The 20558-nt window shown below is 45.7% G+C and overlaps 3 protein-coding genes across 7 annotated transcripts; 1 reads left to right on the top strand and 2 right to left on the bottom strand.

Moving 5' to 3' along the window:
- Positions 1-49: 49 nt before the first annotated feature.
- Positions 50-9890, bottom strand: LOC128261770 (protein lev-9). Of its 4 annotated transcripts, XM_052995624.1 has the most exons (17): positions 9592-9890; positions 8881-9180; positions 8005-8184; positions 7747-7938; positions 7508-7684; positions 6676-6858; positions 5319-6115; positions 5056-5263; positions 3500-4512; positions 3077-3184; positions 2697-3016; positions 2497-2642; positions 2231-2345; positions 1923-2041; positions 1706-1865; positions 249-1222; positions 50-182 (listed from the first exon to the last, which is right to left on the bottom strand). In XM_052995624.1, the coding sequence occupies exons 1-16, from the start codon at positions 9641-9643 to the stop codon at positions 268-270; spliced, it is 5025 nt and encodes a 1674-aa protein (XP_052851584.1). In that variant the 5' UTR covers positions 9644-9890; the 3' UTR covers positions 50-182; positions 249-267. The 4 variants fall into 4 exon arrangements, with proteins under 4 accessions (XP_052851584.1, XP_052851583.1, XP_052851585.1 ...); XM_052995623.1 differs by having other exon boundaries at positions 50-1222; XM_052995625.1 differs by lacking the exons at positions 6676-6858; positions 7508-7684; positions 7747-7938; ... (1 more) ...; positions 8881-9180; positions 9592-9890 and adding an exon at positions 6233-6316 and having other exon boundaries at positions 50-1222.
- An 846-nt stretch (positions 9891-10736) lies between these two features.
- LOC128261306 (uncharacterized) lies at positions 10737-19280 on the top strand. 2 transcript variants are annotated; one of them, XM_052994928.1, is made up of 10 exons: positions 10737-11147; positions 12588-12708; positions 12771-12970; positions 13542-14808; positions 15341-15446; positions 15512-16344; positions 16952-17687; positions 18086-18276; positions 18336-18811; positions 18873-19280. In XM_052994928.1, the coding sequence occupies exons 2-10, from the start codon at positions 12638-12640 to the stop codon at positions 19091-19093; spliced, it is 4101 nt and encodes a 1366-aa protein (XP_052850888.1). In that variant the 5' UTR covers positions 10737-11147; positions 12588-12637; the 3' UTR covers positions 19094-19280. The 2 variants fall into 2 exon arrangements, with proteins under 2 accessions (XP_052850888.1, XP_052850889.1); XM_052994929.1 differs by lacking the exon at positions 10737-11147 and adding an exon at positions 11160-12222.
- Positions 19281-19282: 2 nt separating this feature from the next.
- Positions 19283-20217, bottom strand: LOC128261307 (dolichol-phosphate mannosyltransferase subunit 1). Its single transcript, XM_052994930.1, has 3 exons — positions 20045-20217; positions 19776-19986; positions 19283-19717 (listed from the first exon to the last, which is right to left on the bottom strand). Exons 1-3 carry the CDS (start codon positions 20146-20148, stop codon positions 19307-19309), a joined length of 726 nt encoding a protein of 241 aa, XP_052850890.1. The 5' UTR covers positions 20149-20217; the 3' UTR covers positions 19283-19306.
- Between the last annotated feature and the right edge of the window lie 341 nt (positions 20218-20558).

Below are 20558 nucleotides of genomic sequence, written 5' to 3'. Positions count from 1 at the left end.
TGTTTTTGTTTAAAATTTTCAAAAGACGCTATGAAAACCAACCCGTTAATATGTTTATTCGACGAACATTTATTAATAGTAAAATGATGGCCTTGCGATACAGTACAGGGCTACAGTTTCGTTACAGTTACATTTAAATCGCAATAATGTCGTTATTAGTTAGTAAACGCGTGACTGTGCGCCTGGAATGTGCATTAGTTAGTAGGTAATATGTATTATTATCACTCTGGTGCCGATCTCGTCATCACCTCACGGAGCGGAGTCACTCTAGCCCATGCTGGTGGACAGGTGCTTGCCGGAGGCCGTACTTCCCGATCCTCCTCCTCCGCCGGCGGGACCCTCGTTGGTCACGCACGTGGGTATGGCACTCGACCACTTGCCGTTCTTGAGGCACTTGAGCACCTTGGAGCCGCGCAGATCCAGGCCAGCATCGCAGGTGAAGGTAATGCTCTCGCCGATGGCGTAGTAAAACTTGACGGAGGACATGCGACCGCTGATGACGGTGCCGGGATAGGAGCAGGCCTGCACGCACTTGGGCAGGCCGCCCGACCAGCGCCCGTTATCCTGGCAGGCAATGATCGGCTGGCCCTGCATCATGTACTCCGGGTTGCAATTGAACTGGACCACATCGCCGGCACGGTAAGGTGCCGAGCCCTGGGCGTAACCGTTTTGCGGCGCCCCCGGATTGTCGCACTGCACCTCGACGCAGGTGGGCAGCGGGGCCGACCACTCGCCCGTCGGATTGCAGATGGCTTCCGCCGGGCCTCGCAGCCCGTATCCGGATGAGCACGAGAAGGCCGCCCGACCGCCCACCTCGCGCGACAGCACGGAGACTCGCGGCGAGCTAGCATTGCCGCCCATCCCCAGCGGGATGTCGCCGCACTCGACGCTCTCGCAAACCGGCAACGGAGCGCTCCAATTGCCACTCGGCATGCAGAACAGCTCCGAGGCGCCAATCAGGGAGTTCCCGTTCGCGCAGGACATCAGCGCCCGCGTGCTCAGCTTCGTATCGTTGGTGTTCACGATCAGGCCGCGCCGCATCGGTATCTCCGGGCAGTTGATCGCCCGCACCACCACCTCCACGGCGTGCTCGTGCCGGGCCGGGGTCATGCACGAGTAGAAGCCGCTGTCGTCGCTGGCCGCGTCCACGATGCTCAGGCGGTACTCCAGCGTCGAGTCGCGGCCCTCGTCCGCCTCCGTCACCCAGCCCTCCGTGTAGTTCCTGCAAGGTCACGGGGATTTGTTAGAGGGTTTTAATTCAAGACAGACAATATAGCCCTATATAGGTATATCCCTTAAGAAACACGTTGTAGATTCTACACCCTGTTTCTTTATGTATTTGAGACTTTTCAATTTTAACCCAAAATATAAATCACTTTTTCTTATAGCTTCTCAAATCCTGACTTTGCTGATCTATCACATTGCTAATATAAATTTCTTTTTTAAAATGTATGTTGCAGTGCCAATACATAGGTTTCAATAGCAGCCTTTTTGCATTAGCCAAATAAAAACTTTTCCTATTAATAAAACAGCAATTGGTCCTTAATTATTATTAATATATATAACTGCAAGAATTAGTCTATGAAATCGATAATTAGGGCAGAAGTAATTTTTAAACATACCCCTTGCTGAAATTAATTAGTCAGTAAATGAAAAATGACAAGTTTTAAACCTCATTCAGTGTACCCAACTACCCGATACCCACTTGTGCGTGTGACTGACGTTCCACTTGGGATTTCCGAAGCGCCGCATCCACAGGCACTCCATGTGCAGAGTGGTTCCCGGATAGACGATCAGTTTGCCATCGTTGCTCTGGGCAATGGGTCCGTTCTGGTGGCGGAACAGGATGGTAGGGGCCTTCTCCACTGTAAATCGAATTGGATAAGATTAACCAACAACAGCTTCAAATGTAAACTACCCACTGGCATAGTCGTTTTCCTGATTGAGGCCGGAGCACACGGGCTTGGTGTTGGTCCACTCCGAGTGGATGCAGGTCCTCTCGTGGCTGCCCGTCATCGAAAACTTGCCAATGTCCATACATCTAAAATATATTATTGGAAAAAATGTAGGTTCTTTTAAAATATATAACATAGATTTATTGTATTTTATGTTCATTTAATTAGTCATTATGCAATTTAAAAAAATTAGGATTTATGTTTGAAAAATATTTTAGTCTTTAAAAAAATTAGGAATTGGTAAATAATTTAAATCGAAAATGTTGAAAACTCACCTGGATATGATTGTGGCTCCTGGGGGAAAGTCTACAACGTCTTCACGGATCTCCAGGTCGTTATAAAAACTAACCACATTTGCTTCGTTGTTTCTGAACACACAAGTTCCGTTCTCTAAAAAGGCATGGTATATTAAGAAATTGTTATAACATGTTTTTCTCATATTATTGGTTCCTAAACAACATTCAGAATGCTTGACTTGCTTTGAGTTTAAAGTGCCTTTGAAAATTAGGTTTTCAGCTTAGGAAAACCTCTTGTAACTCACCGCAATTGTAGGATCGTCCTATCCACAGTCCATTGTCGCAGATGATTCGCCATGTCTGTCGATCTCCGGCCGCATTGGGGATGCAATTGAAGAAGATCTCCGTGCCGCTCTCGTAGGCGCCATCAAGCTCTGGATGCTCGGCATTCCTTCGGGGATCAGAGGACTATTAAGCAGCCATGCCAGGACAAACCATAACTCACTTATAGACCAGGGCGCCATCCGTTAGCATGGGGGGACCGCACATCTTCATGTCGTCGTGCTCATCCGTGCTGTTGTCGTGGTGGTCGTGATCGTGCTCGTTGTCCAGTTCGTTGTGCTCCACCACCTTGGGATGCGGCGTGGGCGTGGCATGCTCCAGCTCTTCGCGTGATTTCCTCAGTCCGGACTCACAGGGGACACTGGGCGGGGTGAGGACGCCCTTGTGGCAGGACATCTCTATGGGATTGGCGTTGGTGGAGAGTTCACAGCGAACGCTGACACTGCTGCCATGGCCAATGGTCAATCCCGCCCGATAGCCACCCTGAAATATGGTTAAATTGCGCTCTTAGATTGAAAAGATTGTTGGATAAGTGATCCTTACATCGTAGATTAGTCCTGGAATATTGGGCAATGTGCAGGGCACCGATGTGCACTCGGAGAAGGCGTTCACCGACCAGGATCCATGGGCACAGCGCAGCTGAGCCGAGCCCTGGAAATTAAAGAGGAAAAATTAATAAAGAAATTTTATTTAAATATTTTTAATAAAATATTAGGCTTGCACAATTTAAAAAAAAATTAGGATATGCATTTGGTTTTATTTATTTAATCTTTAAAATTAAAGATTTTCTTGTATAATAACTTTGAAAAAAAAAATTTAATTTAAGGCGGACTGCAAGTACACTCTGCATTTAAAAAGAAAGTTGAAAATAAAACGCAATTGAGATGCGATGTAATCTGATGGTAGATACTTTGAAATGATCTCTACAAAATCTAATTATCTTTTTAAAATATTTAATTTACCCACCTGAATGTTGAACCCATCCTCGCACTCCAGGGTGATGAACTCGTTGGACTGGATCTCCTCGTAGGTGGAAAGCGGGGTCAGCGATGGCTTGTCGCTCAGCTGTTTGGTGTGGGGCTCCACCTTGTAGTACTGGCCATGCTCCACGGCGGGCACCAAGCACGGAGCGGACAGGCACTTGGGCGTCTCCGGCTTCCAGATGCCCCTGATGCAGCGCGCCGTGACATTATCGCCCTTGATGTTCAACTTGAAGCCGGCATTGCACTCCAGATGCAGCATGATGCCCACGGCATTCCTGCCCGGCACCTTGCCCGGCCGCAATGTGGTCACATTGCCGAAGGAGTCCCAGTCGAGATCCTCGCAGGGTCCACGTAGCCGTTTGCCACTGCCCCCCTTTCCAGCCGCCTCTCCTCCGTCGCTTGTGTCCACTTCCGCCTCCGGAATGGTGGCTCCCGATGGCGGAGGTGCCTGTCCAATGCTGGAACTCCGTTTGCGCCGCCGACGAACGATCTGCGATCTCAACTGATCCATATAGGATCTGCTGGAGTTCAGGTGGAAGCTGCGCGAGGAAACCGGTGGTGAGCCATTGGACAACAGATCATCTTTAAGAGGGCGACCCAGATGAGCCACTTGACTCCTCGATGCCTGATTGATATTGGGCAGGTGCACCACTCCAACTCCACCTCCAACTCCTGATCCAATGCCACCACCACTGGCTCCCAGATAATTGTTGCCGCTCTCCAATTCCCTGAAGTGGCCCCGCATCATCGCCTGTCCTCCATCGTGGCCATTGAGGTTGTTACCCACTCGACCCACTGCATCCTGGGCGTGCAGCTTCTGGTAGAGCTGATCTCGTCCCAGCATCTTCTTGACGTATCGCTCATAACGCTCTTTGAGCTTCTGGAAATACTTGGACACCAGGTCGTCCTCCGAGGGCTGTGGATGCGGTTTCGGATTCGGATGGGGACTGGCATGGCGCTTCACCCGGTGCAACGACTTCTCGGCGGGATTCGTAACTGAAAGGTAATAATCTATTAATAAAGAAACATATGGTATCGGAAAAATAATTATCTGGCTATTGAATCCATCGTTTAATATTTGTAATTGAACTACAAATAAAATAACAATGTTAATTAATTGCAGGATTAATTGTTAAAATATTTGAGTTATTGTAGAAAATATGCCATAAATTTATATTTAATTTTTAAAATAAAAGCGAAAGATATAAAAATTAATGATGAAATACTTTGATTTACAACGTGTTTTTACCAGATACTTTAAATAAACTTAAACAAATGGAATTTGCTCAAATCAAAATCTCTTTTGAGAACGATTGATTTTAAAAACATTCTGTAAATATCATTAAATGTTAATACTTGTAGACTAAACTTGGTTCTGGTGTTAATATTTTCCGAATTTTGAATGGTTTTTAAAAGGGTTTACTCAAGCTAAAGGTGTTTTAATTTTCAGCTACAATTAGGATAAAAGAATCTTCGGGGGCAATAGAATGTTTCCATAATTTTAAGTTTGTTGGCAACTTATAGTTCGTATTTACTTACCCCTATTAATGTAGTTCTGATTTTCGACCAGCTGCCTTTGAAGCTGTCGCTGGCGTTGCAGGAGATACATGGATCTCAGCTGGCGGATCTCCAGAGAGCGACGTCGGCGGCGATTCCAGCGCAGACGGGGATGCTGCCCCAGGAGGCACTGCGGCAGATCCAGAGGACGCCACTTGCCGCCCACACAGGTGGCACCGGGGGGTCCGACCTAAACAGAAACCATTTAGTAATTATAAGAATAAAATACCCTTAATTTAAGGCACCTCCAAGACATATCCCTTGTCGCAATCGTACATGATCTGCTTGTTGTTGACGATCTTCTTCACATAGGGTCGGTAGTCGTAGAGTCCCATGTTGCCCACGAGGAGCACCTTGCCATTGGGAATGTAGCCGGGAAAGGAGCAGAAGACCTCGTCGCACTTGGGAGTCTCTCCGGTCCAGTTGCCAAAGGAGCAGGTGAGCACATAGTCATGGGGATCGGTCACATCCTTGCCCTCGGGACTGACCAGCTTGAAGCCATCCTTGCACTTGAACCGCGCCTTCATGCCGTGCTCCGTCTTGGGGGCCATCACCATGCCGTGCTTGGGTGGACGCGGCATGCTCTTGCACCTGGCGGGCACACAGCGCGGAATGATGCTCCAGGTGCCATTGTTGCAGGTGGGCGGACTGAGCAGCGACACCGGAAACTCGTAGTTCTCATCGCACTTGACCTCCAGTGCCGTCCCATGCTTCACCTTCTCCACGCCGCCAATGCTCTGCGTTTGGCTGGGCGACTGGGTGGTGGTCGTCGGCGGATGGACGATGGTCGTCCCGTTCTCATCCGTGGTTATCTCAATGGGGTACACATTGCCCTGCGATATGGTGGGCACCACACACGGCGCCAGGCACTCGGGCAGTGCGTTTCGCCACCTTCCATCGATCTGGCACACGCTCGAGCCCAGTCCATTGATCATCATCTCCGGCTGGCAGCGGAATATGATGCTGGCCCCCAGTCCAGTGCCCGCCTCGATGTTCTCTATCCACCCATTGTACAGCACTCCCGGATGGCCGCAGTTTATCTCTGTTTAATAGGTTAAGGGTTTCATTAGCGTAAATGCAGTGGGTAATAGAATTAGTCTTAAAAAATTGTTATAACACTTTTTTAAACTACAAAAAAACTTTAATTTCTAAATCTTACAATCAACTTTAATTTAGATCCGAATGTGGCATCCATACAAATTCCAATCGAACTTTGTTGAAAGAAATTTCTGACACACTCCTCCATATGTGATTTGTTATTTTAATTTTCTCAAATTAGCATGATTTCTTATACTTAAGATGATTTCTTATAACTTAAGTGAAAAATAGCGATTTGGATTTTGTATCAGTCTCAATTTTTCTGGGTGCATTTGAATCTTTCAGCCCATTAACTCTATGTTTAAAGTTTTCTCTATTTAATGCTTGGGATTTTCTAAAGTTTTTAGGGTTAAATTCCTGAATTTCTCAAATTTATTATTAAGACCCTTCGATTTTAATTTAGATTGGAACTAGCTAGTAAGGGTTTTCTGTGACTTTTGGCTTTTATATGTATAATGGAGTCCATCAAGTGGAAAACACTGAATGAAGTGGATGTGGACTTACCCTTGCAGGTGGGCAGTGTGCCGCTCCACTTGCGATCCGCTCCGCAGCGACTGGAGCTCTCGCCCATCAGGGTGTATCCGTATCGGCACTCGTAGCTGACCACCGAGTTGTAGGCCAGGGTGGTGTAGGTGGCCTTGCCATTTTTGGGATTCTCCGGCGTGGGACACACCACCGAGGTGACCACTGTTCAGGAAGTGGACACATAGCAGGTTAGCAATAGAGCTAAAGATACGATTACGGATAGGGATACGGGTACGTTAAAAGTTACCACAAATCTTTGAAAGCCGCACGCGATTGATCCACCAAATAAAACAACTTTTACGTATCGGTTTCGATTTAATTAAATTTCTTCTTTTTTTTGTTTGTTTTTTGCTCAAGATTTGCGGTAACTTTTATTTATTCATTCAACATTAATAGGCCAACAACAACGACAACAAGGTATGGCATAAACAATTTGAACAATCTGTTGTAACGCTAGATCAAATCAGAGTTGGAGATAGATTTAGATAACGATTTGGAGGAAGAGAAGTGTGTGTGTGTGGTCAAGGGGATCGGAGAACTCCGAGTGGAGAACTTGAGAGTCCTGACCAAAAAGTACGCCTTAACACATATGCATATAGTTTATGGTTTTTGGATATTTTTGGGGATCTTTGCCAACATTGCCAGCTCCAAGGAGTCGGAAACGGGACGCAACAGGGGGGGCGGGGGCCGCTTCGCCTAGGACAACGACGCTTGGGTGGTGGTTACATTTGCGCTATCCGCTTTAAAGTCAAAGGTCAGAGGGCGAGAGGTCAGAGAGGCGGTTCCAAAGTGGCGCCAGCGCAATACTCACAGACACAGGTGGGCAGCTCCTTGGGCGTCCACGACCCATCCGACTGGCAGTAGCGCTCATGTTTGCCCACCAGCTCGTATCCGGTGCCGCAGTTGTAGGTGATCTTGCAGCCGTAGGTGTAGCACTCGCCGGCATGCCAGCCGTAGGCCGGATCCGGTGGCTGGCCACATGATCGAGCTGAAATCGTTTCGTTTTTATTGTATCAAAGAGGATTCTTTGCCTCACATTGCATCACTCACGTTCGCACTGGATGTCCGGTCCATACCAACTGGCCAGGTTGTCGATGGCCAGGCACTTGGCCCGCGGAAATCCATTGGTCACATAGCCGGTGTGACAATGATACTGCACCGTGGAGTCCAGGTCGAAGGTTTCCTGCTCCGGCAGCGCCGAATTCCGGGCATGCTCTATCTGCGGCGGCTTCAGGCAGTAAACTATTAGTTATGGGTTAAAAAGGTTATATTTTATTTGTTCGTTTTGGCTTGGCTCATATCACTCACTGTTCTGCTTGCAGGCTGGCTCGGCACCGGCCCAATTGCCATCCGCCTGGCAAAGACGACTCTGCAGACCCACCACATGGTAGCCATGGGGACAGGCATACGAGGCACGGGCTCCAAAGTGGCGTCCTCCAACCGTGACCTGGCCCAAACTGGGCTGCGCTAGCTCCGGACATTCGCGATCTATGGAAATAAATATTACATTTAAAGCCCTTTTTCATGCTTACAATGTACACTTAGTTCAGCAAATGAATTTAAAAATGGAGAAATTAAATTAGTCATTTTATTTTTACTCCCTGAAAGCGATTAATATCTTCCATTCTATCTTTAAAATCTATATCTTCTGAGTAAACATTGATCATCTTTTAAATATATTATTTTTGTATTTTTAAAGCCATTTGAAAGGAATACAATTGCATTTGATTGATTTAATTTTATACAAATCAATTAAAAGATAAAAAAACATGAGCTTTAACTTTTTTAAACATGTTAATTTGGTATAAAACAATTTATAATTTTTTGTTTCTTTCAAGTGTACACAGCAAATTTTTATTGGCTTAGTTTCAGATAATTTGTAATTAATCAATTAAATTATCATTGCAAATTCGTAAAAACAATCTAGCAACAAAATTGTATAGTTATATTATTTTTGCGGCTATAATAAGTAGCTTAATATTTTTGGTACCTCATAATAATACATTTATTAATGTTATGAGTCAAAAAAAAGTTTTAAGTGTGTAAGCCAAATATTCATTTTAGTGTTTTGATTTTAAGATAATCCTTTTCATTTGTGTAGTGAAAAAGGAATTATTTCTGATGCCTAAGAGCAATGTTTTTTATAAATGTTGTATTTTATGTAGTGCACATATAATATATCACCTGGTTTGATGCATGAGTTGCCGCAGACACCGTCGCACAAGCACTTTTTCTTCTTGCTCTTGCAGTCCTCGTCGGAGGAGCACTTCCTCAAGCACTTCTGGCCCAGAAGGGTGGCCTGCTCCTCATCCCGCGGGCACTCGGTGGAGGGCGAGTTACGGGGATTCTTGTAGACACGTCCATCGTCATCGGATTCGAGGGAGTCATCGTCCTCCTCCCAGTCGTCGTCGTCATCATCCTGCTGCGGAATCTCCGAGGTGGTCTGGATGCTGGTGCTCATCGTGCTGGTGGGCACCGAAGTCACTGCAAGGATAAATAAATCACAGCTGTGTCAGTCATCTGGGAAAATACAAGTCCTGCCCCCAATAAAAAAAAAATCCACCCCTCAACGAGACTTCTGTTTTGGTTCCGGATTCGCATTCGCATTCGCATTGGCGTTTGTTTTGCTCCGCCTCGCGTGCTGGCAAAAACATTGACCTATTTCCCCCGATGCCTGGTCCAGATGTCTGATGGCTCGGTCCCAGACTCTGTTGGAGTCTGCGCACTGACCACCGTCTTATATAATCCAGCAGCATATACATTTTTCATCTTGGCAATTTCGACAATTGCCAAAATTTTAAAACTACTTATCCTTCTTAATGTTTGCCATATGTGGTTGAAGGGCTCAAGTTTTCAGTATCAGTTATCATTTAGGGTTTTATGTTACTTATTGACCTTTGTAGACCAGAATGGTGGTCACCAAACACTGCAGCAGCAGACGATTCATTTTGATTTGAAGTTTTAGTGGGTTTTCCCTCCTTTGATTTGTCTCTTTTTTGCCGAATCGGCCTTGGCTCTATAGCATTTTAGCTTTTGCAATTTGTTATTCCTCTGCGTTGCCAATTTTTTGTTGGTAACTTTTCCGACAATTTCGGTGACTTGAAACTGCTCACTTTGAGGCAAAGAAACGAAATGCAGCAACGCCAGCTGCTTTCCTCCTTTTCCGCTCTGTTTTTCTGACAGATCAACCCAATTTGACAGCTCTCGATGGTGGTTGGTCTTTTTAACGGAAAATGAGAACGTAAGGAAAATTTCGGAAATATATGTTTACACTTTTAAATCTTAGCATACTTATTGGGGCCTTTATTGACATCACAACAGAGTTTATTTTAAAATTTTTATTTTATTAAAGCCTTTGAAAAAAAGACTTACTTGTATTGGAAATTTAGAATGTAGTTCAACGAAATAAAAAAAAATTTATTATAAATTTACAACAAACAATTTAAACTACCATAGCATACATGTTGACCTAAATAATAGCCAGAACAATATCCTCATATACTGGCCTATTCTTAAATTCATGAAAATTTGTATAGTCACCTAAAGAAGATTTTAAACTTTAAAGCAATACATAAAAAAGGTAAGAAATCCAACATTAAAAAGCAAATCAACTAAGAGTATCAAAAAAAAAAATCTTTAACCAAATTGTAATTAAATTTAAATGATGTTTCGGCTGAAATGGAGTTAATGGTGAAACTCGTTTGGAAGTAATTTTGGTGGCAATCCAAAATTTGTTATAGGGACCTTTTTCTAGTATTGTTTTTTTTTATATATATTTTTTAAAGCTAAATTAAAATAAATAAATTTTTATGGTTGTCGCTTACACCTGAAGCGCCTTTATAAATGGTATAGGTATATTTTGACCTGCAAAAAACCGTTTATTCCACCATACCGCCCAAAGGTAATTGGCGGCATGACCGATGGGGCCAATTCGAACGGATTGCAGCCCTCGTCTGGCTGGGGAGCTTCGAGAGCGGATGGCCGGAAAAGCTCCGGAGCTTTCCGCTGTACGCACTCGCTGGCGACCGATTTTCCAACGGATTCAGAACTCAGAACAGAACCAGAAGCAGTGAAAACGCAGAGCGCCGAGCACGACGACGGTGGCCCAAGGAAAAACTAGCAAAAGCGCGCACTGCCATCAAAAAAAAAAAAGAAAATTTTGAAAAAAAAGACAGAGAATCGAGCGGAAAAACGCGAAAGACCCAATACGAACAAACGCACTCGAAAGATACACTTTTCGGACGAAATGTCTTCGCGGCGTGTGTGTAACAAACATTTTGATTAGGCAATTAATTGAGCAAAGTGCAAGTGCAGTGGGTGGAAAATGTTTTAGACTCGGTGCGCCAGATTACGGGGGTATAGGGTTCGGGTTCGGGTTCGGGTTTGGGTTCGGAAGCGGGAGCGGGAGCGGCGGGTTTTCGGGGGCGCATGTGAAAAGCGCGTAAAGAAAAGTAAGTGACGGACGTCGGACGGGAATTTGTGTATTAAAATAAATCAAATAACCAACTAAACGCTGTATACACACCGCATCGAATGAGTGCGCTCCAAATGGCATCGGCGAAAAGAGAAATATAAATATGCGAACGAAAGATATACACAGATTCACACGGTTGTCTTTGACAAATTAATTGATATTGAACCATTTCGAAATTCCGCTGCGACAAAATGTCGAACTAACAGATTCAAAAGCATATATTCTGTGTATATAGGGGGGATTTATTTTTAGCCCACTTTCCACCCCCCTTCCACAACCCTCAATCCTGTCCTGCAGAAAGAAATTCAAATCGTTTGCGAAAGACAAATGCTGTGTGTATTGTGGGTCGAGTGATCGAAAATATTTTGATATCCAATAAATACCCAAATTGGGGGAATGGGACTTAAGCATCCCATCTATGTGATATACTTGTATATATGCTTGCGCGTCAACAATTTTCAAGCGTGTACACAAAAATCCAGCCAAGCGCATTGCCCGCAATAAATCCGAGACGAGACCCAGACCCAGACCCACCATCCACCACCCATTCTGCACCTTCCTCCTACCACCACCCACAACCACCCATCACCCATCACCCACCACCCACTTGGGCCAGTTCACTCGACCATTTGATTAACGCCAATGCCAATTCAACGCAGAAAATCTCTATAAAAAGTTCCCGCAGAGAGCATGCGTTCGCTTTCCTTCGCTTCTTCAGAGAGCTTTCCTCTCTTTCCTCTCATTCCTCACTCTCTATCCTCTCCACCAGCCGCCACTCTCTCTCTCTCTCTCTCTGGCCGCCATCGCCCCGTCTCGCTCGCACGCATGATGTGCTCGATGTCCTGGCCCCAAAGCACTTTGTTTTTGTCATTGACCTGTTGTGAAGAAAAACTATACATATGTATATGGGGCAGTTCATCAACTATTTACGACCATGATTACGGAACAATTACACAAAATTAAGTGCTCCATATCGCTAAAGGGGAAACATCTTTGTAAAAGGACCTTAATTCGCAGCTGTATAGATTTCAAGAGGCCCTTAATCGATAAGGGTATGAGATTCCCTGCAACAGCTGTGATGTTCCCACTGTATTCTTTTCTTTGCCAAATAACGAAACGGTTATTTAGAAGTTTGTAATATAGAGTTTTTTTTAAACACTGGAATTCATTAACAATTTATGAATATTATCCACAATTTTAAAAAAATTATTTTAAGCGAAAAAAAACTATCCCTATATCTAATAAACAAAATGGAAACCAAGAAATTTATTGAAGAACTTAATTAACGTAATATAAAATTGTTGAGGAAGTGTTGCCAAAGAAGTATTCATTTCAAATCGGTTTAATTGGTTGTTCGTTTGTTTTCCAGTTTGCTTTACTTTTTTTAATATGATTCCACCACCACCATTCATTGCAGGACATCAATAGTCAATTGTAATTTAAAGAGTAGGGAATCGAAAGACCGCAATGGGCAACGTGTGCAGCTCTGGCCAGAAGAAAAAGAAGGACAAGGACAGTGCCTCCGAAAAGTCAGACGAGTAAGTGGTTATGCCCCTGGCAGGGATTCGCTGGAGGAAACTGATTTTGGTGGCGTTTACAGCTCGCCTCCGTACCTGGAGGCGGAACAGAAGGACACCCTGATCTCCACCGACTCGAATGCTGGCGACGAGAAGCGTGCTCCCTTGGCGGCCGTGGAGGCGCTCCCGGAGGTGACTCCGGTGCCAGAGGCCAATGGCAATCAGCCGCAGAAGCAGCAGCCACCGACAATTCCGGGCAAAGCCACCGGGGGAGCAGACAAGGGTAAGTCAGATATCTAGAATATTTAACACCTAAAAGAAATATAACTAAAATAGCAAAATACGCTTATTCCCACTTATTTTTTAAATTCATACTTATTCAAGGTTTAATTTGTTTCTTCAGCTTTACCTTAGACTTTTTTTTGATCGATATGAATAATTGCTCTTCAAGCGAAAACTAATTCATTGAAACCGCTATGAATATAATGATTGAAGTTTATATATATAATATTTGATGTTTCACTTTTTAAGTCAGTGAAAATATCCTAAACTGATTGAGACACCTAAATTTATAGTTGATTGATTTTTGAATTTTTAAGTTTGCGAATTCTGCATCTCAAGCTTAGGATTATTTTTGATCGATTTAAACAGTTTGAAAATTAACCAAAATTCAGTGAAGCAGCTACAAAAATTAAAATATTTCATAATGATCCCTCATTATGTGTTACATTTTCCTAACTACGCGAATTCTTCAGATTAAGTCTTGCTAAACCAAATTTACAATACTGGTTCGAAATTATAATTCTTCAATCTATTAACAACTTATCCTTTTTCTGTCCTTTTTTTTTGAACAGATTCAAATAGCACCACACCGCAGGGGGCGCAGGCGCCCAGTGACGTGGCGAATGCCAATCCCGGAGCCGGAAACCTGAGCGTGCTGCAGGGCAAGCCGCCGCCCGGCCGCAAGATCGAGCGGGACAAGAAGATAGTGGTCTACATACTGGCGGACAACAGCACCGAGTACAAGAAGCACAAGCGCGTGGTCCACAGCCTGTACAAACACTTCAAGAGCAAGTGCCAAAGCCGCGGCTTCGACTTCATCATCGCCGATGTGCACGACAGCGAGCCGGAGACGGAGCCGGGCAATGGGAATGCCCGGAAGGATTTCTCGCGGCTGCAGGAGGTGAAGCGCTGGACACAGACGCCGCTGGAGGCGCAGGGCGGGCACGAGGAGGCGGCCAATTGCCTGTGCGAGATCACACGTCACTCGGCCGGCGCGTATGTGGTGCCGGTACTCTTCCTGGGCGCCACCCTGGGCACTCCGATGCTGCCGCTGACCATCGAGAGCCAGGACTTCACCTCGGTGCTGGGCACGGCCAGCGAGTCGGAGCGCCTGCTGCTGGAGAAATGGTACACCATTGACAACTCGTACCAGCCGATGTGCCATCGGCTCCATGCCCAGCAGGTGGACCCGTACTCTGGCCAGGCCAACGGCGAGCTGAACGAGCTGCTGGCCGTCCTGCTGCGCCTCTTCTCCGACGATGTCAAGGACTCGTATCTGACCACCGTGGTGGAGCAGGAGATCAACAACACGGTGCTGATCAGCCAGGAGCTGGCCAAGCGCTGCATCTGGATCCAGACGGGCAGCCAGGTGGCCCGGCCGTCGGAGAATGCCAGCCAGCTGGAGCTGGAGGTGCAGCGCAGGATCAGCCATGTCTATGCCGGACTGAAGAGCCAGTTGAGCGAGAAGAACCTCATCCGGCTGCTGCCCACGATGAGCATTTTGGACGAGGAGCTGTCGGCGGTCATTGAGAGCCTGCTGGACAAGGCGCTGGCCGGGATCTTTGAGGAGCACCAGCAGAAGAGCAGCATCCCCTACAACACGCTGGGCGTGGACCGGGTGCTGCTCGAGGAGCTGCGCCTCGTGGGCCACTACTCGAAGCTGCTGGCCCAGAACTCGGCCAACTTTGACATCATGAACGATGTGAAGCGCTACATCCGGGACAGCACCGCCCAACCGCTGGTCGTTTCCGGCGCCCGGGGCAGCGGCAAGAGCGTCCTGGTCTCCAAGATCATGGAGAACGTGCACCGCTGGAAGCCGGATGCCCAGCTCATACTGAGGTATGCTTTGATTAATTATTTATAGTATCCTAGGGCTATCAGTACAAAATAATTATCAATAGTCACAATATACTTATGTGTGAGGAAACCGACCCCCAAAAGGTGCCAGAAATTATTGTCTGTTTAAAGATTTCTTAATGTAATTCAATCATTTATCTCTGTTTCTCATTGACTGGCTTGATATTTATAGATTTTCCTATTTAAGTCTGCAACTTATCAATAGATTAGATTGCTACTAATATGCATATGTACATTCAGAGCTAATTGAACATATTTTTATCTTAATTGAAGTGTTTTTATCTTTAATGATGTTCATTGGTAAAATTGCTTTAAACAGTAGGAAATTCCCCTTTGTTTCTTTAAGGTTAAAAATGTATTTAAAACAAAAGAATAAAGTTACATGATGTTTTCTTTTATGTTGATAAAGCTTCCATCGGAATCGAAATCTTTGCAATATTATTACAATATTCCTCGAACCTATTCAATTTGTAACTTTGTAATTAATGAAATATGTTTTCCTTACCCCCACCAGATATGCCAATCTCAGTGCCCGCTCCTCGGATCTCACCTCATTGCTGGGCTCAATGGCCAACCAGATGTCGGTCCTGGAGACGGGTCATCAATGCCAAGTGCCTCACGTAAGGAAGACACTGTTTAGCCAATGCCAGAGAGCTTATGTTAATGTGTCCTTTCCCAAATTCAGACTCTTGAGGCCTATGCCCGTGTGATTCGGGAGATACTCGACCGACAGCAGCGCTTCTTTGTGCTGATCATCGACGGCGTGGACGAACTGCAGCGGGATGAGCTGCTCGACTGGCTACCCCAGCAGCTGGGCAGTGCCAAATTGATCCTCACCATCAGCGAGCTGGCGGAGGAGGGCGAGGATGTGGACGGAACAGAGGCTGGGGCTGGAGATGGGCCTGGAGACTCCTTTGATATGCTCGCCGCGCTGGCGCAATTGGGCATACCACAGCGGTGCTTCCTGCGGCTGCGTCAGTTCACGGAGCGCCAGTGGCACGACATCCTCAGTTCCGGCGGCGGTGACTTCTACGCGGCCAACGGGGCACTCAAGCTGCCGGACGAGTGGAAGACGCTGCACGGCAAGACGCCCTACCACGCCAAGTCGCTGTGGTGGCTGGCCTGGCTGGGGCATGTGGCCCAGCCGATCAGCGAGATCGGGGACATCTCCGGCCGGATACTGCAGGTGCTCGAGTCCAAGTTCGCCGCCGATCAGGTGGAACTGCTGCTGCTGATCGTCCGGCTGTCGCCGTGGGGCATCCGCGAGAGCGACTGCCTCGGGGTGTTCCAGAAAATGACCCAACTGGAGGCGCAGGTCGCCTTCAAGGTCTGGTCCAAGTTCTGCTGGCTGATGGGACCAATGCTCTTAGGTCTTAAGAATATTAGGATAGCGGACAGGAGCTTTGGACGCGCCGTCCTGGCGAGGTATGCGCAGAAGCAGTGGCTGGTACATGAAGCGCTGCGGGACTACTTCGACCGGCAGGACAGCGAGTTCAAGGGTAGCCAGGGTGCCAACACGTGAGTCTCCTCTCTATGATCTGATTAAAACAAAATCACTAGAAATAATGTCGTTAATAATCCAATTAGGTCTTCTTAGGCATTCTTACAAATGACCATTTAAGCAGATGTATTTTTATACGCCTTTAAACAATTTATTTAGATCACAAATCTGTACTGATATCAAATTCTAAAACAATTTTAAAACAATTTATTTTATACTTTAACGTCTGTTTCAATACCTAAGACCGCGAATTCTTCAGCTTTAACTTTTCACGTATAAATTGACATTTAAACTATTAAATTAACAGGCTATGGAATTTTATTTTTAAATAACTCAAATTTAGGCGCTTATTGGAAGAGGCAAAAAATACATAGCTAATGTGGCTTTTAATATATTTAAAAATATTTGAAGCTTACAAAATTGCTTTGCAACTATGTTATAGGTATTTGCTCATTTAAAACTAATTTAAATAATTCCCTTTAACAAGAATAGAAGAAGGCTTTTTAAATTGTAAATTCCATCTCAAAAAATATTACAAAATAATAATAATATTTTAAAATAATATCATAGCAAATAATACCCTTTTTTTAAATATTAAATTCCACAATCTTTACGTTCCCACAGCTACAATTACCAAAAGTACTTAAAACTGCCTTATCATCACTTCTGTGCCGTAATCGAGGACAAGCCGGCGCCGCACAAGATCGACATACTCTTCAACTGCTTTTACTTTACGGACCTGCAGTGGATCGCCAACAAGGTGCACGCCACGGGACCGGAGCACCTGCTCCACGACATCCTGCAGGCGGAGTGGCTGGCCAAGTCCGGCGGCGACGGCTGCTCCACCGGCTACGTGCACATCCATTTGCTGAAGCAATTCCTCGAGCAGTATCTGCACGAGCTGAGCTACGACGGCCAGCAGTTCTACACGCTGATGAAGTACTACCTGAAGACGCGCTTCAGGGAGTCGCCGGAGCTGAAGGACGACGAGAAGATACGCTCGTGGTGGGAGTACACCAACGAGCTGGAGTTTGCCTTCCTTGAGATTCTGAACGCTGATCTGGATGCGGAGAATGGCAATCAGGGGCAGGAGAAGCCGTCGGAGGAGAATGCTCCAACCGCGATCCCCGTAAAGGGCTACGACGTCCTGATGAACCTGCCCCAGTCCGGCTGCTATGTGGCCTCCATGTGCACGGAGCGAGCTGAGATCTGCATCTGGGATGTGAAGAACTGCTGCCGCATCCGGGAGCTGCAGGGCATCCAGCAGCCGACGGCGATGTGTCCGGTGGGCAACTATGAGGCAGCAGTTCTATGCCGTCGCGAGATTCGAGTCATCAATCTGGACGAGGGAAAGTTCAAGGTGAGTGATAGTTAAATTGGAAAATAAATAGAAAGTAATTAGAAAGCGTGAACACAAGAAATTTAACTTAAACAAATTAAACAAAATTTAATATAGCGCTACCACAGAAATCACTAGGGTTTTGAAATTACCTGCAAAGGTGTCTAAAAGTATGCTGTAAAAATAAATTGGGACTATTCGAAACGAATTCATCGGACTTTTCGACTCAAAATATATTGTAGCATACTTTCAGACATTTTACGAGTGATTTTAAAACATATTTTAGTGCTTTACTGTAAAAGTCGAACGATTTTTTATATTATATATAATATTAATATTTTATATGAGGCCCCTAAGTTTTTGTTTATGTAAAAATAATCATAAAATCATACCAATATAAAATTTCCTTCGAATTCCAGGTCACACTCAAAGGCGTAATGAACCAAAAGATGCCGTACTTCGGTCTGCACGATCAGAACCACTTGGTTTGCCTGTCCCGCAACCGGATGTATGTGAACTTGATGAATCTGGAGTCTGGCGACTGTGTTACCACCTTCAAGGCAGGCGAGGATCGCTTCCTCAACTCGCTTTTGGTCTCTGGAGATGGACGGTAACTAACCGAAAACATAGCAAATTGAAGGAGTTCCTTAGTTTTTGTTTGGCTTCCAGGATATTGGTGTGCGGCGATGAGACCCAGAAGCCCTTTCCACTGCTCGTCTGGCATTTGTCGCAGCGCAAGCTGCTCTATGACCTCCGAATCCCCCACCACGACTTCCTCACCTCCCTGTCGGCCATCACACACGAGGGTTCCTACGTCTGCGTGGTGGCCAAGGAGCTGAACGAGCCGACGACGCCCAACTTCATTGTGGTGTACGACCTGCAGAGCGGTACCCTGTTCAAGAAGTGGAAGCCCACCTGCAACACCGTCAGCCTGGCCATTTCCCAGGTAAATGCCTGCGTCATCGCCGGCTTGGAGGATGCCAAGATACTGATCTGGGATCTGGTTACGGGCAACTGCAAGAGCACCCTGATCGGCCACAATGCTCCGGTGACGTTCTTGAAGCTGGATCCGCTGGGCAAGGTGCTGCTCTCCTACGATAAAGAAGGACGTGACTCGGCCGTCCGCATGTGGGAGTTGAACTCGGGTAAGCCCTATAGTCTCCGTCTTCTTTTGACCAAAAATAGCTTAACAATTCTCTCCTGCAGCCAAATCCCTGGCCGTGTTCAAGCCGCCGGCGCAGGTGAGCACCTGTGAGATCCTGCCCAACGGAGCCTTCGTGGTGCTGGCCCTCAAGGATCGCAACTCCCTGCTGACCCTGGCCTTGAAGAACTACGCCGGCGGATCGGGCGACGCCCTGGACGATGATTGCGGCACTCTGTACGGCAATCCGGACAACCAGCACAAAGTTTTCGACTTGAGTAATTAAATCAATTAACGCTAGTTATCATTATTCAAATTATAAATGAAATCTACCGGGGGGAACTCTGGAATTATTATAAATATGGCAAACAAATTTCTCATGCATAATTCATTAGATGTATGTAAAATTCTTTGAGCAAATCTTACCAAATGTACAAAGCAAAGGAAATCCAAAGAAAATTAAAATTTAAAAATCTACTCAGTTGATGGTGGGTGTTCTTTATGTGGTTGCAAACAGATACAGCAGGTTCTTGGCAAACTGGATGATCTCGGTGCCGCCGAGCTTGGAAGTGCCATAGATGCGATCCACGAAGGTGATGGGCACCTCGGCAATGGTATAGCCGTGCTGTCTGGCCCGCACCAGCATCTCCATTTGGAAGACATAGCCCTTGGACACGCAACTGGCAATGCATTTCTCCAGGACTTCCTTCTTGTAGAGCCGGAAGGAGCCGGTCAGATCGCTGGCATCCGGACGCAGAAGCACTTGAGACAGAAAGTTGGCGCCACGCGAGATGAGCTTGCGCTTGAAGTCCCAACCAAAGACGCCTCCATTACCGGCATACCGAGTGCCGGATACAATATCGTAGTCTCCCTCCTCCTGCAGCTTGATGAACTCGGGTATAAACTTAGGCTGTAGCGGTTTTAATACACATTAGTTTCGTTAAATTCAATCTGTTATCTCTGCTCACATGGTGACTCAAATCCGCATCAATGATAATAATGAAGTCCCCGGTGGCATGTTTAATGCCATGTATGTAGGCCGTGCCCAGTCCCAATTTGGAGCCCCGCGGTCTCAAGACAATCCTATCCTCACCGTAAATCTTCTGCAGATCCTTGGCCACATCCAACGTTCCATCCGGACTGCCGTCATCAATAACAATCACCTCATATTCCAAACCGCTGCAACGGGAAGAACTTTAAATGACTGTTTTAACGCTTTAAAGAAGCCGCTGCTCACCTGGCCTTCATGTATTTCACAATAAGCCATATTATAATGGGCAAATTGTCCTTCTCGTTGTAGGTGGGCAGCAGTATACTATATTTATGGGCATTTGTTGGCATGGCTATATTTTTTTTCCAAACCGTGTAAATAATTCTAATGCCAATTAGAGAAGTGTTGGAAAGTGTAAAATGTAAAACAGCTGTTGGTGAATAGATTTCATTAATCGATAACATCCGCCTAGTTGGCAACGCGAGCTCTGCGATAGAGGTTCGATAAACATCGATGTTGCAGACGTTTGAAACAAAATTTGTGTTTTAACAAAACTTGTATCCATACTTGTTTAAATGTTCTTGCTTAAAAATATGAGCTTTTCCACAACAGTAGAACAGTCATTAGCCAGTCTGACTGAATACCCTTCCCGACTTGCACAAAGATGCAGGGACGCAACATAAAGTTCTACTAAACCCTTAACTTTCTACAAAACGGAATAGTTGAAAATCGGCAGCCCCGCCAAACATCGATGAAACCG

The sequence above is a fragment of the Drosophila gunungcola genome, unplaced genomic scaffold (assembly GCF_025200985.1).
Source record: "Drosophila gunungcola strain Sukarami unplaced genomic scaffold, Dgunungcola_SK_2 000001F, whole genome shotgun sequence".
Taxonomy (NCBI): domain Eukaryota; kingdom Metazoa; phylum Arthropoda; class Insecta; order Diptera; family Drosophilidae; genus Drosophila; species Drosophila gunungcola.
Note: the sequence above shows the minus strand (reverse complement) of the source record. Positions and strands in the feature narration are given on the sequence as shown.

What these genes read in the sequence shown, in the direction of transcription:
- LOC128261306 (XM_052994928.1), top strand. Translation starts at nt 12,638, where the DNA reads ATGGGCAACGTGTGCAGCTCTGGCCAGAAGAAAAAGAAGGACAAGGAC. An exon ending in GGTAGCCAGGGTGCCAACAC is followed by an intron (nt 16,345 to 16,951) that starts GTGAGTCTCCTC and finishes ACGTTCCCACAG; the next exon opens with CTACAATTACCAAAAGTACT. An exon ending in TTGGTCTCTGGAGATGGACG is followed by an intron (nt 18,277 to 18,335) that starts GTAACTAACCGA and finishes TTTGGCTTCCAG; the next exon opens with GATATTGGTGTGCGGCGATG.
- LOC128261307 (XM_052994930.1), bottom strand. Translation starts at nt 20,148, where the DNA reads ATGCCAACAAATGCCCATAAATATAGTATACTGCTGCCCACCTACAAC. An exon ending in GTGAAATACATGAAGGCCAG is followed by an intron (nt 19,987 to 20,044) that starts GTGAGCAGCGGC and finishes TTCCCGTTGCAG; the next exon opens with CGGTTTGGAATATGAGGTGA. An exon ending in ATGCGGATTTGAGTCACCAT is followed by an intron (nt 19,718 to 19,775) that starts GTGAGCAGAGAT and finishes AAACCGCTACAG; the next exon opens with CCTAAGTTTATACCCGAGTT.
- LOC128261770 (XM_052995623.1), bottom strand. Translation starts at nt 9,643, where the DNA reads ATGAATCGTCTGCTGCTGCAGTGTTTGGTGACCACCATTCTGGTCTAC. An exon ending in ACCGGACATCCAGTGCGAAC is followed by an intron (nt 7,685 to 7,746) that starts GTGAGTGATGCA and finishes AAACGATTTCAG; the next exon opens with CTCGATCATGTGGCCAGCCA. An exon ending in AGGATGGGTTCAACATTCAG is followed by an intron (nt 3,185 to 3,499) that starts GTGGGTAAATTA and finishes TTTAATTTCCAG; the next exon opens with GGCTCGGCTCAGCTGCGCTG.